At 44.3% G+C, this 12,173-nt stretch overlaps 1 protein-coding gene across 1 annotated transcript; it reads left to right on the plus strand.

Annotated features, from left to right (window-relative positions):
* Positions 1-1,340: 1,340 nt before the first annotated feature.
* LOC149812235 (uncharacterized) lies at positions 1,341-12,011 on the plus strand. The gene is made up of 7 exons (XM_089993537.1): positions 1,341-6,679; positions 6,820-7,091; positions 7,173-7,314; positions 9,257-9,458; positions 9,545-9,877; positions 9,980-10,680; positions 10,916-12,011. The coding sequence occupies exons 1-7, from the start codon at positions 1,478-1,480 to the stop codon at positions 11,606-11,608; spliced, it is 7,545 nt and encodes a 2,514-aa protein (XP_089849663.1). The 5' UTR covers positions 1,341-1,477; the 3' UTR covers positions 11,609-12,011.
* Positions 12,012-12,173: the final 162 nt, after the last annotated feature.

Below are 12,173 nucleotides of genomic sequence, written 5' to 3' on the forward strand. Positions count from 1 at the left end.
GCCTTTGAAGGGTTTTCAAAGGTTTGTTTTTGGAAGTTATATTTTCACAAATATTATTTTGTCTTTTTTTTCATTTTCTTTTGTTTTAGTGTCTGCAAATTCATCTATATCGTAAAAAAAAAAATTTCTACAATAGTGAACTAATGAAATTAATGATCTTTAAACACCTTATTGTCTAAAGCCAATTACTTTTTTCTTAATCATTCATTATGCATTATTTGTCATCAATTTTTATCATTCGATATAGTTAAAGTCTATCCCCTTCCTTATTTTTCATGCTATTTTATCATTTTCTTAAACTCGAATGAAATGCCACAAAGGAATATCCGCATTCCCCACCTTGTTGATAAAAGAGGAAATGAGGGAAAAAGAAAAAAAGTCCATGGTAAAAAGATGCCACTAAACTAACAAACAGCAAATTAGTTTAGGAAATTAATCAAAAACATTAAATTTTTCCTAACACAAAAATTACATAAAAAAGCCATCTAACCAAAGGAAGAAGAGAAACGCTCACTCTTTTTCTAAGTGAGGAGAGAGAGGGTTTCACAATTAAATAAAAAAGAGGAGAGAGAGGAGGGAATTCACCCTGATTTTATTTTTATTAAAAATTTAATGATTTATTTTCTCTTCACTCTAGGTTATTTTTTCATCAAAAAACTAAATAAAAAGTGAGGAGAGGGAGGATTTCACTCTAATTCCATATTCATTAACAAATTAAATAAAAAAGGGGAGAGAGAGAGGAATTCACTCTAGTTTTATTTTTATTAAAAAATTTGATGATCTTTTTCTCTTCACTCTAGTTTATTTTTCATCAATTAAAGAAAAAGTGAGAGGAGGATTTCACTCTAATTTTTATATTCATTAATAAATTAAATAAAAAAAGGGGGGAGAGAGGAATTCACTCTAATTTTATTTTTTATTAAAAATATTCAATGAGAGAGAGAAGCGAAATAGAAGCCAACAACAGCCCCACTTTTCTATCCCTCTCTCGGATCATTCCCTTCGATCCTCCTGCGCGGCCGCCATTCCCACGACCCCAAAGCAACGTCTTTCCGCAGCGGTACGGAGCCCCACCCCAACCCCCAAAACCCTAATCTTTCACCCCCCCCCCCCACCCACCCACCCATTTGCTCCTTTCCCTCCCTCCCACTCCTTTTTCTTTAGCTTTTTAGAATTGATCATCTAGGGTTTTGATCTCAGCTACGAAACACACCTCCAATTTGAAATCTTGGCGATCCAAACGGTCCTTTTAGCAGATTCGATTGTCCCCTTGCCTGGACGCTCGTTTTGGCCTTCGATTCTTCGCTGGTATTAGGGTTTTAGCTGTATATTTCAGGGGTTTCTTGGAGTTTAATCTCTTGGTCTAGAGTTTCGAGGGCTTTGGCCTTCTTCTTTGGGACGGTTGTAAGGGTGGTCGGGGCAGGCCGGCCGCGATCCTGGGGTTTTTCATGCTGTGGCTGAGCTCGGCCGTCCGCGAATGGCGAACCCGGGCGTCGGGAGCAAGTTTGTTTCTGTGAACCTGAACAAATCCTATGGGAAGCGTAGCTCTTTGGGTGGTGGGAATGGTGGTGGTGGGAGAGCTCGGCCGTTGGGCCATGGGGGCATGGTGGTTTTGTCTAGGCCCAGAAGCCTGGTTTCCTCCGGGCAGAAGGGTCCTCGCCTCACGGTACCGCCCCCCTTGAACCTGCCGTCCCTAAGGAAGGAGCATGAGAAAATTGATCCATCTTCCAGCGGCGTGATTGGTACCGCCGGACCTGGTTTGGGTTCTGCTTCGTCCGGCATGGGCTGGACGAAGCCACAGCCTTTGCGGATTGGTGAGGGCGAGGCTAGGCCGCTTTTGGAGGCGGGGAAGATTGCCCCTTATGGTGCGTCAGCTGCTCACCGCGTGGTGAGTTCAGCTGGGGACGATGCGAGCCGTAGGCCTAGCGTGTACATGCCACCAGGAGCGCGGGCTACCGGAGTTGAGGCGCCAGTTCCTCCAGCTGATGGGTTTCAGACCGTAGAGAAAGCGGTTGTGCTCCGGGGCGAAGACTTCCCTTCGTTACAAGCTTCTCTGCCTGTTGCCCATTCGCTCTTGCGGCAGAAGGACCAGCAGAAGCAGACTGATGCAGCATTGAAAGAGCAGGGACTAAAGCCCTCGGATGGAATGTTGGATTTGCCACTGTCGTTTCCCATGCGTCCCCAGATGAAGCCTCGGGCTAATGCCGGTAGTGCTGATGATAACGGTGGGTTGGACGGAAAGTCGGCGTTTTTTAACGATGGTGAGAAGACAAGGAAGTCGGAGGGTATCCTGCCTGGCCCGCTTCCCATGGTTAGATTGAGTCACTCTTACAATTGGGCGGATGATGAACGTGACACCAGTTACCGGCCAGAACACAACAGGGGTCATGGGTTCTCAAGAACCGAGATTTATGGTAGGGAGAGAGAATTGGATGTTCCTAGGACTGGGATGCCCCGTGGTGTCTATGATCTTCACTCATTTCATAAGAGTAGCTCATTGAATGCATTGACTTCTGATCGAAATTGTCAAGATACCATCGTTCTTGATGCTGGTAGGGTTGCATTGAGGGATACCATTAGAGGAGATATATATGGCAGAGAACAGCCTGGTAACAGAAGTGGAAGAGATGATAACCCATGGAGAGCCTTGCCTGCACGAAAAGATGGCTTTGGTGCCAGAGATACAGGAATGGAACAAAATGGGGGGAGTTATATGAGGCCATATCTAACTTCGAATATCATGAAAGATAGTAAGATTGATCGAGCACCATATGGGAGGAATTCGTTACAGGCATCATCCAAAGACAGTGCTTGGGTTGGTTCTAGGGTGTCTGTCAATGGCAGTCAGGATTCTAGGTTCAAGGAGTCTTTTAACAGAGATTCGTATGGACAGTTTGGTCAGAAGGGTAACCATTCTATGGAAGCAATTGGCCGCAGAGGCACTGAACAAGCTTCTCAGAGCAGACAAAGTGATCTCTCCAACCGGCTCAGAGGTTCTACTGGTGAAGCTGTTCAGAACACAATAACATCTAGGTCCTCATTTTCTTCAGGGACAAAAGGGTTCCCTATTAATGATCCAATTCTTAGTTTTGGCAAGGAAAAACGTTTGTTTTCACACAATGGGAAGCCATACATTGAGGACGCTTTCATGAAAGATCTTACAAGTTCTACTTTTGATGGTAGAGATCCTTTTGCTCCTGATATGAGAGTATTCAAGAGGAAGAAGGATGTGCTAAAGACTGCTGATTTTTATGATCCTGTAAGAGAGTCGTTTGAGGCTGAACTTGAGAGGGTTCAGAAAATGCAAGAGAAGGAACGCCGGCTGGTGCTTGAAGAGCAGGCAAGAGCCCTGGAGCTTGCAAGAAAAGAGGAGGAAGAGAGAGAGCGGTTGGCCAGGGAAGAAGCAGAGCGTAGAAGAAAGCTCGAAGAGGAGGCCATGGAAGCTGCTTGGAGAGCAGAACAAGAGAGGTTGGAAGCTGCTAGAAGGGCCGAGGATCAGAAGAGGGCGCGAGAAGAGGAGAACAGGCAGATGCTCTTGGTGGAAGAGAGAAGGAAAGAAGCAGCTAGACAAAAGCTTTTGGAGCTGGAGGCTAGGATGGCAAGGAGGCAAGCTGAACCCTCAAAAGATGAAAAGTTGAAGACAACAAGTGATGAGGGTATCCCTAGATCACTGAAAGATAGAGAAAATTCAAGAATAGTTGCTGTGGGTGAGTGGGAAGAGAGTGAGAGGATGGTGGAGCGACTTACAAGTTCTGCATCTTCTGAGTCATCTAGTCTCAATCGATCCTCAGATACAGGCTCTAGGCCGCACTCTGCAAGAAATGGTAATGCTGCTGGCATGGACAGAACGAAACATACAGGCTCTTGGAGAAAGGATGGGCATGATAATGGTAGTAGTTCAGCACTGTTCATGCAAGATAATAATCCTCATCGTGATGTGGTTCCTCGGGGAAGAGGCTTCTCAAGGAGAGAATTATATGGGGGGCTTGGATTTATGTCAAGTAGAGAATTCTCAAAAGTTGCTGTACCGGAAATGCAGATGACTGATGACATCTCTCAAATGAAAGGGCAGAGGTGGAACTTTGCTGTAGATGATCACTACAACAGGAATTTGGATAAAGATGTAGAATTTACTGAGAATTCAATGGAGAAGTTTGCGGATCTTGGGTGTGGACAAGTTCACACTCGAGGTGGTCCTCATGTGCCATATTCTGAAAGATTATTTCAGAACTCTGATATTGATGGGATTCCGTTTGGACGATCACGGCACTTTGTAAGACAGCCTCGTGTTCTTCCACCTCCATCACTGTCTTCCATGAATAGAATTTCTTTAAGTATCAATATTGAACGGTCTAGCCCTTCGACCTTTGTAGATAGTGAGCCTGAACACCAGCTTCCTCTACGTAAGGATGCAGAATTTCTTGAATCAGATTATGGAAGCAGTCTTCATCAGAACAGAGAGCAATCTGACTTGGTGAACAAAATGCCAGAGAACACAGTTTCCATGAAGGAAAACGAGGATAATAACACGTTAAGGTGTGATTCTCAGTCATCAGTGTCAGTCTCAAGTCCGCCTAATTCTCCCGCTCATCTTTCACATGATGACATAGAGGAGGGTGGAGATTCAAATGCTTTGCATGCTGACTATGAGCAGATTGTTATGTCTGACAATGATAATGTTGTGTTGGCATCAGAGGCAGCAGACAAGGTCATCACTGCATCATCTGGTTCAGCATCTCCCGTTGAAGAAGATTGGATAGCTGAAGACAATGAAGGATCACAGGAGCAAGAAGAATATGATGAAGAGGAAGATGCATATCAAGAGGAAGATGAAGTACATGAAGGAGATGAAGAGAACTTTGACCTGGCAAAGGATTTCGGAGATTTGCATCTTGAAGAGCAGATTCAAACAGGTCTTTTTCAACCAGTTTCAGATCTTGACAATGGTATCGAGGTAAATGGTGATTTCATTAAAAGTGGAGTTGACTTTCAAGTTTCTACTGATCTTGCACCACCAGACTCGAGATTATCTGAGGCTTCACTTGCACGGGTGGTTCAAAATAGTAACAAAAATGACCAACAACCTAAGATAGACCCATCTGAGCTGCAGTTCTCAGTCTTATCTTCATCGATTCAAGAAACTGAGAAGGCACTGCAAGATTTGGTTCTTAAACCCGTGAATGCATCCAAAGCACAAGTATCATATGCTAAGCATGTGGATAATGGAATGGAACCATCTGATTCTGTCTTATCTGGCCAGCAGCTTCCTACATCAGTGGTCACATCTGCATCTTCTACCCAAGCAGTGCAGCCAGTTACATCTGTCCCAAGCCAGACAGAGGTCCCTGTTCAGTTGCAGTTTGGCCTGTTTTCTGGGCCTTCCTTGATGCCATCACCATTGCCTACCATCCAAATTGGGTCTATTCGGATGCCTCTCCATCTACACCCTCAGGTTGGACCATCTCTTACTCAATTGCACCCTCCGCAGCCTCCCATGTTCCAGTTTGGTCAGTTAAGTTACCCAGCTCCGATCACTCAAGGAATCTTGCCAATAGCTCCTCAGACAGTATCTTATGTTCAGCCAACTGTTCCAGCACATTATTCTATAAGCCAGCAGACAACGGTGCCTCTACATAGTCAGCCTGGTCACGAATCTTCACAGAGCACACATTCGACAGGTAAAATCCTCACAGATCATCTGGAGATCAAGCAGTCCTTTGCACCAAAGGTTGTGGACCTAAGGCAAGAAAATCTAACCATTGAACCCATCACATTGCCAACAATGGAGAATATGGAATCTATCGGTGATAAGGCTTGCGGTCATACTGGTAATTCATTTTTTAGTGCAAACGACTTAAGATCTGTACTGCTGCCTAATGCTGGGGATCAAGGCGATAAAGATGCAGTCACAAAGGAGATGCATAAACCCATGATTAATATCAGGGACCCACAAGATCAAATTCATGGCGAGCCCATCTTATCTAATGTTTTTTCTGGTGAAAGAACTACCAGCAGAAGTCCAGCTCCTGGCACAATATCCAGTAATGGAGCTGGAAGAGTTGTCTATAATGTTAGAAATGCTGCTGCTGCATACCCGCATCCAGTACCCGAGGCTTCTAGTGTAGAACCTAATAACTTTAAGAGAAGGGGTCAGCGAGCCATTCGCCGCACTGAGTTCAGAGTGCGGGAGAATGTTGATAGAAGGCAAACAGTTGCTGCAGATTCTGCTAGCTATGCTGGGCAACAGGTGTCAGCTTTCAATATGAGAGTTGCCAGTGTCTCCTCAAAAGGTGTGGGAAGGAAGGATTTTGTTGCACAAAAAGCCACCAAGCTATCAGTTCGATCTGAAAGCATTGAAAGTTCAGGTTATACTAGTTACCTTGCTATTGATTCTGGAGGCAAGATAGGGAAAACACTTGGTTCTGAAACATCATTAAAGAGTCTTTCTTCGGAGAAAGGTCCTCGTTCTGTGGGCAGGAACCTCAAGAGGAACATAGGACATGAGGAGGATGTTGATGCTTCTCTGCAGAGTGGTGTTGTGCGTGTTTTTCAACAGCCAGGTATTGAGACACCTAGTGATGAAGATGATTTCATCGAGGTTAGGTCAAAGAGACAGATGTTGAATGACCGGCGTGAGCAGAGGGAGAAGGAAATCAAGGCGAAGTCTAGAGCTGCAAAGGTAACCATTCCTTCATCCTCTTGCTATCTGATAGAAGCTTTTTATCATCATCATCTCCTTTCTTCTTCTTCTTGTCTCTTCTATCTACTTTCAAGTGGAATGAAAGGCTTTGGCTTAGATGTGAATAATTTCTGTACCAGGGATCTCGGAAACCTCGATCTGTTTCAAAGAATGATGCAAGGTCATTAATTTCTAGTAAGACCCCTATGTCTTTGGGTGCTGATGGTGGATCATCAGCACCAAATGGGCTTCGTGGTGAACCTGCCATTCCTGATGGAAGGGATCTAACACAAAACAATGTTGAAATGCCATTGCCAATTGCTAACACTTTTGCATCCCAGCCTCTGCCTCCAATTGGTACACCTGCAGTATATGCTGATTCTCAAGCTGATATAATGTCCCTGAATATGAGGTATGTTTACCACCTTCAGTTAGCACTCCACATTTTATTAAATATTTTTAGTGCTTATTCTCCTACTGGATTCTTCTGCAGCTCTCTTCAAGCAAGTTCCTTCCCAACTATGCCTGGTCGGGGAGGAAACCTGGTTCCAGGCTTGTCATCCGAGAATAGCAATGTTGTTACGGATGATGCATCAACCTCTTTAGGTGCTTGGGGTAATGTACGTGTCAATCATGTAAGTTTCTAGTCTTGGAAGGATCATTCTTTTTTTGGTTTTCTGTAACTCCAATTCTTTTGTAATCATATTTGAGGTTTTGGTAGTCTTTCAGGATAAAAACTCTGTTGAAAAGAACAATTTCAAGGGAATGAGATCTCACTAGGTTGTTTATTAGGCATTGTATTTTCTAGCTAGCTTTGTATTTGTTTCTTTGACATGCTATTTTTGGTAGCCAGTATAATTTCTAGGGATCTTTTTGCCCCCATATGATCAGTTTTCGGAGTGCATGTTACCTCTATTGCAATCTTTTCTTTTGCAATGTATGCGTTTTAGAGGTAGACTTCTTCCGTATATAGGTGAGTTTTCCGGTTATATAACATCAACGTTAGGGAATTTCTTGTTACTCAACTATTTAACTGTGGGAACTATACCATATTTCATTTCTAGACCTTTTACCTTCTATTTTTTTTGTGGAGTTTTGCTAAGGGGAGCATACTCTTTGTGGTACTTTGGAGGGCATGCAGGGTCAGTTTTTTCAGCCTTTCTAGTTCCCATTCTTCTGTTTCTGTGCTTTTATATTCTTTTTGCAGGCATGGATTAGTTTATAACCATGTTTCCAAGCCCTTTAAGTGTACAAGAATATCTGGCCATGTCAGGTATTCTTGTATTTTTCTGTCCTCTTCTTAAGATTCTAAACTTTGCAGGATTGTTAGTTACAGTGGATTACTGGATTTCATTATCTACGAGGAATATGTAGAAGAAAAATTGGATGATTGGAACCACATGATGTCCCTGTTCAAGTTAATGTGCAAGGATTTATGGCTCACTTTTTTCGTTTTCTTAAGTAACCGAAGGGAACCTATGTTTCAAAGCAGTTTTGACTGAAATGATAAATTTGAGTAGGTTTATTGTCATAGTAGTCATCTATGTCACATGGGTGCGGGTGCGACACGGGTGCGGCGCAATTTCAAAAATTTTGGACACGAGGATTCGGCTATATATATATATATAACAATAAATTAATAATAAGATTTTAATATATATATATAATAATAATAATTATATATATAATTCTTTCAAATGAGGCCATCTCCCATGAGGGGCCCTGCCTGCCGGCAATGAAGGAGAGGACGAAGAGGGGAGGGGGAAGCGATGCAGAGGGGAGGTATCGTCCCCTCCCCTGCGTACAGAAGGAACGGGGAGGCAGGGAGCCCCTCCCCTATGGAAACAGGGCAGCAGCCCCTGCGAAAATGGGGGCACCGGGGAGGGGCTCGGCCCCTCTGCGCAAACAGGGAGAAGAAGAAGAAGACAACGAGAGGGAGAGAGATATATTACCTGAGAGGTGGCCAGAAAAAGGCATCGCCGGCATTGGGAGGCGCACGAGGGGTGTTGGTGTTGGCGTCGGCTGCCGGAATACGACGAGCGGGAGGGGGGCTGTCGGTGCCGGGTGGTCGGGAAACGGGAGAGAAAAGGGAGGCTCGAGGGGCGGTGGTAGAGGGTCGCCGGTGGCCTGCCGGAGCTCTGATGAGAGAACCCTAAAGGGATAAAATGAATTCGGGGGGTATTCCCCTCCCCCTGCGCCTCTTAAGGGTCGGGCCCCGACCCTTAAGACTGTTTTGGATCCGGGTCGGGTCTGGACCCGACCCGAGTCCAAATTACTTTTCAAATTGGATGAATATACTCGGTCAAAGTTGACCGAGTCTATAAAGTGGACGGACTCGGCCCAGGTGCGTTGACCGAGTCCGACACCTGTTGACCGAGTCCGCCCCGTGTCCGTGTCCACACCCATATCGGGGCGTGTCGACGCTGGTGCGTCGCCCCCCTGGCCGAGTCCGTGTGACATAGGTAGTCACTAATGTGGCAATTTGAATGCTCTGGGATCTGCATCTGATCTCTTTTTTATTGCAATAATTAACCTGCAGTTGCCCCCATCCTGTCTGCTAACAAATTTTTTCTCCAGGTCATGTCATTGACACAGAACAAACTTAATGATGCTATGAAGCCTGCAAGTTTTGATGTTCGGGTTTCTCCTCTAATTGATCATAACAGTTTGGTTCTGGAAACTAGCAAAGGAGCAACCTCGATTAAGGCACATGATAAATCATTCCCTGCTTCAGCAAGCTCTCTTAATTTGCTCCTTGCTGGGGAGAAAATTCATTTTGGTGAGGATATGTTTGTGTTCATCACTTCATTGGATGATTTATCTAAGATATGGCTGGTCAATTTTCTGAAATTGTGTTCGTTTCAGGTGCTGTTACTTCTCCCACTGTCTTGCCCCCTAGTAGCTGTGCTGTTTTGAGAGGTGTTGGCCCTTCTGTTTCGTGTTTGTCAGATGTGTCAATTGAACAGAAACTGCCTGCATCCGAGGGTGATCGCATGATCTTATTTGACAAAGCGAAGCATTCTGAAGAGTTTTGTGTTCAGCTGGAGGATGCTGAGGCTGAAGCTGCTGCTTCAGCAGTTGCTGTTGCTGCTATCAGCAGCGATGAGCCAGTTGGAAATGGGCTAGGTGCTGGTTCTGCATCTATCACTGATACAAAAAGCTTTGGAGGTGTAGATGTTTCTGTGTTGCCTATGGGAGGTATGAGGTCTTTGCTCACTTCATTAAACAAATTGTGTATCTGCTGTTGATGCTTGGTTGCAACCTGCTGTTTGTTGATGTGATATTTTCATCTTATTGCAGCTGTAGCTAGCAGTCTGCCATTTTCAAGTCAATCAAGAAGTGAAGAATCCTTTTCTGTAGCTCTTCCTGCTGATCTTTCTGTTGAGACTCCATCCTTATCCTTATGGGCACCCTTACCAAGTCCACAGGGCTCTTCCAGTCAAATGCTGTCTCACTTTCCTGGGGCATCACATTCACATTTTCCTTGTTTTGAAATGAACCCAATGTTGGGTGGCCCTGTTCTCACTTTTGGTCCATATGATGAGTCAACTAGCAGCCAGCTGCAGGCTCAAAAGAGCAATGCATCTGGTTCAGGATCGCTTGGGGCCTGGCAGCAATGCCATTCAGGTGTAGATTCCTTCTATGGCCCTCCAGCAGGCTTCACTGGCCCTTTTATTAGTCCTCCTGGGGCCATCCCTGGTTTTCAAGGTCCTCCCCACATGGTTGTTTATAACCACTTCGCTCCAGTGGGTCAATTTGGGCAAATGGGTTTAAGATTGATGGGCACTGCATATATTCCATCAGGGAAGCAACCTGATTGGAAGCATATCCCAGTATCTTCTACTGCAGTGGGCCTTAACGATAGAAACATCAACAACGTCAATATGGTGCCTGGCCAATGTGATGCCAGCATACCTGTGCCAATCCAGCATTTGGGCCCTGGGTCTCCACTTGTGCCAATTGCATCTCCTTTTGGCATGTTCGACATGTCACCATTCCAGGTAGATTAGCAGATTATGATAGTGCATTATACTTTAGAAATGAGATATTTTGAAATGATTGGATTTATAAGTCGTGATATTGCTGGTATTATGAAATTTCCCTTTTGGTTTCTGAAAATATTAGCAAGTTGAAAATTATAGGTTTATAACAAATGCATTACTCATGGTTACTTTGTTTCGATTCAATCATACATATGGAGTAACTGCCAATGTGATAAACCTATTTACATTGCAGCCGTCTGCAGACTTAGCAGTGCAAGCTCGTTGGTCTCATATTCCTGCACCATCCCTTCATTCTTTTCCTCCAGCTGGTATATCAATGTCACTGCAGCAAGCAGAGGTTGTTCCTCCCAGACAGTTTAACCATACAACAACAGTAGAGTCAAGTGGGAGTAGGTTTGATGAAGGCCGACCTTCAAAGCCTGCAGATAGCACTAAATCATTTCCAACAAATGATGCAGCATCACAGTTCCTTGATGAATTGGCATTGGGTGATGCATCATCTGGCAGTGGTTCTCTTCCCGTTCCAGCTAGCAGGCCCAGTTCCTACAGCACTGGGAATGTTAAGGGGCAGAATAGTGGCAAAAACTCATCAAGAAGCATTGCTACTAATGTTGGTGAGGGCAGTGGTATTAGTGATATCAGTAATAATGTCAGTGCCACTACACATGTAAGCCAAAGTTCTAGCTCTACGTTTAAGCCCCAATCTGCTCAGCCTCAGACTTCTTCAGCTCAATATCCGATTGGACACACAGAACATAAAGGTAGAGGAGCAACACAGAAGATGGGTTCTGGTAGCGAGTGGTCACGAAGGACTGGATTTACTGGCAGGAACCATGCTGCAGGGGGTGATAAGAACTTAGCTGCTGCTAAAGTGAAGCAGATCTATGTTGCTAAACCAGCATCAAGTGGTACATCAGCGCTTTGAGTAGATGAATATTAGAACTAGAAATTTCCACAGCGTGTTGCAATCTACACCAAGTTGATTAGTTGGGAGAGAAGCCTATTGGTGCCGAAGCCTTGTACTTCAGTGCAAGGCATGGGTTTTAGATAAGTTGCCTCCTATTTAAGAGGTGTGTTGGCTCCGAGTTGGTGGTGTGTATTGTTAGTTTCGGTGAGTGGGGAGAGGGTGCTACACATTTTTTTCCCATTTCGTTGTACAAGCGTTCTGCTTATATCTTCTTGGTCCAAACCAAGCGTTTGTTGCAGACTTGGTGCGCAGTATGCATCTCATTCTTGAAAAATCGTTTGGAAATATGCTAGTGTTCGCTGTATAGATCACTGTGGATGTTTCTTTACCTAATAATATTTTGTAATTCTGATCTTTTTAAGATATTCAAATGGTATATTGCAAGGCTAAGAGGTCATTTAGATGATGCAGGAAAATGAATTTCTCATGTTTTTGAAAACGGTATTTACCGTTTGAAGGCTTTTGGCTGCCATTTTATAAAACATTGTTTTGAAAATGGTGTTTGAGGCGGAAAACTATAGTT

The sequence above is a fragment of the Nuphar pumila genome, chromosome 17 (genome assembly GCF_984573655.1).
Source record: "Nuphar pumila chromosome 17, dmNupPumi1.hap1.1, whole genome shotgun sequence".
NCBI lineage: Eukaryota > Viridiplantae > Streptophyta > Magnoliopsida > Nymphaeales > Nymphaeaceae > Nuphar > Nuphar pumila.

Coding starts and splice junctions, on each gene's coding strand:
- LOC149812235 (XM_089993537.1), top strand. CDS start 1,478: ATGGCGAACCCGGGCGTCGGGAGCAAGTTTGTTTCTGTGAACCTGAAC. Junction 7,315..9,256: donor GTAATGTACGTGTCAATCAT/GTAAGTTTCTAG, acceptor TTTTTTCTCCAG/GTCATGTCATTGACACAGAA. Junction 9,459..9,544: donor TGGGGAGAAAATTCATTTTG/GTGAGGATATGT, acceptor TGTTCGTTTCAG/GTGCTGTTACTTCTCCCACT.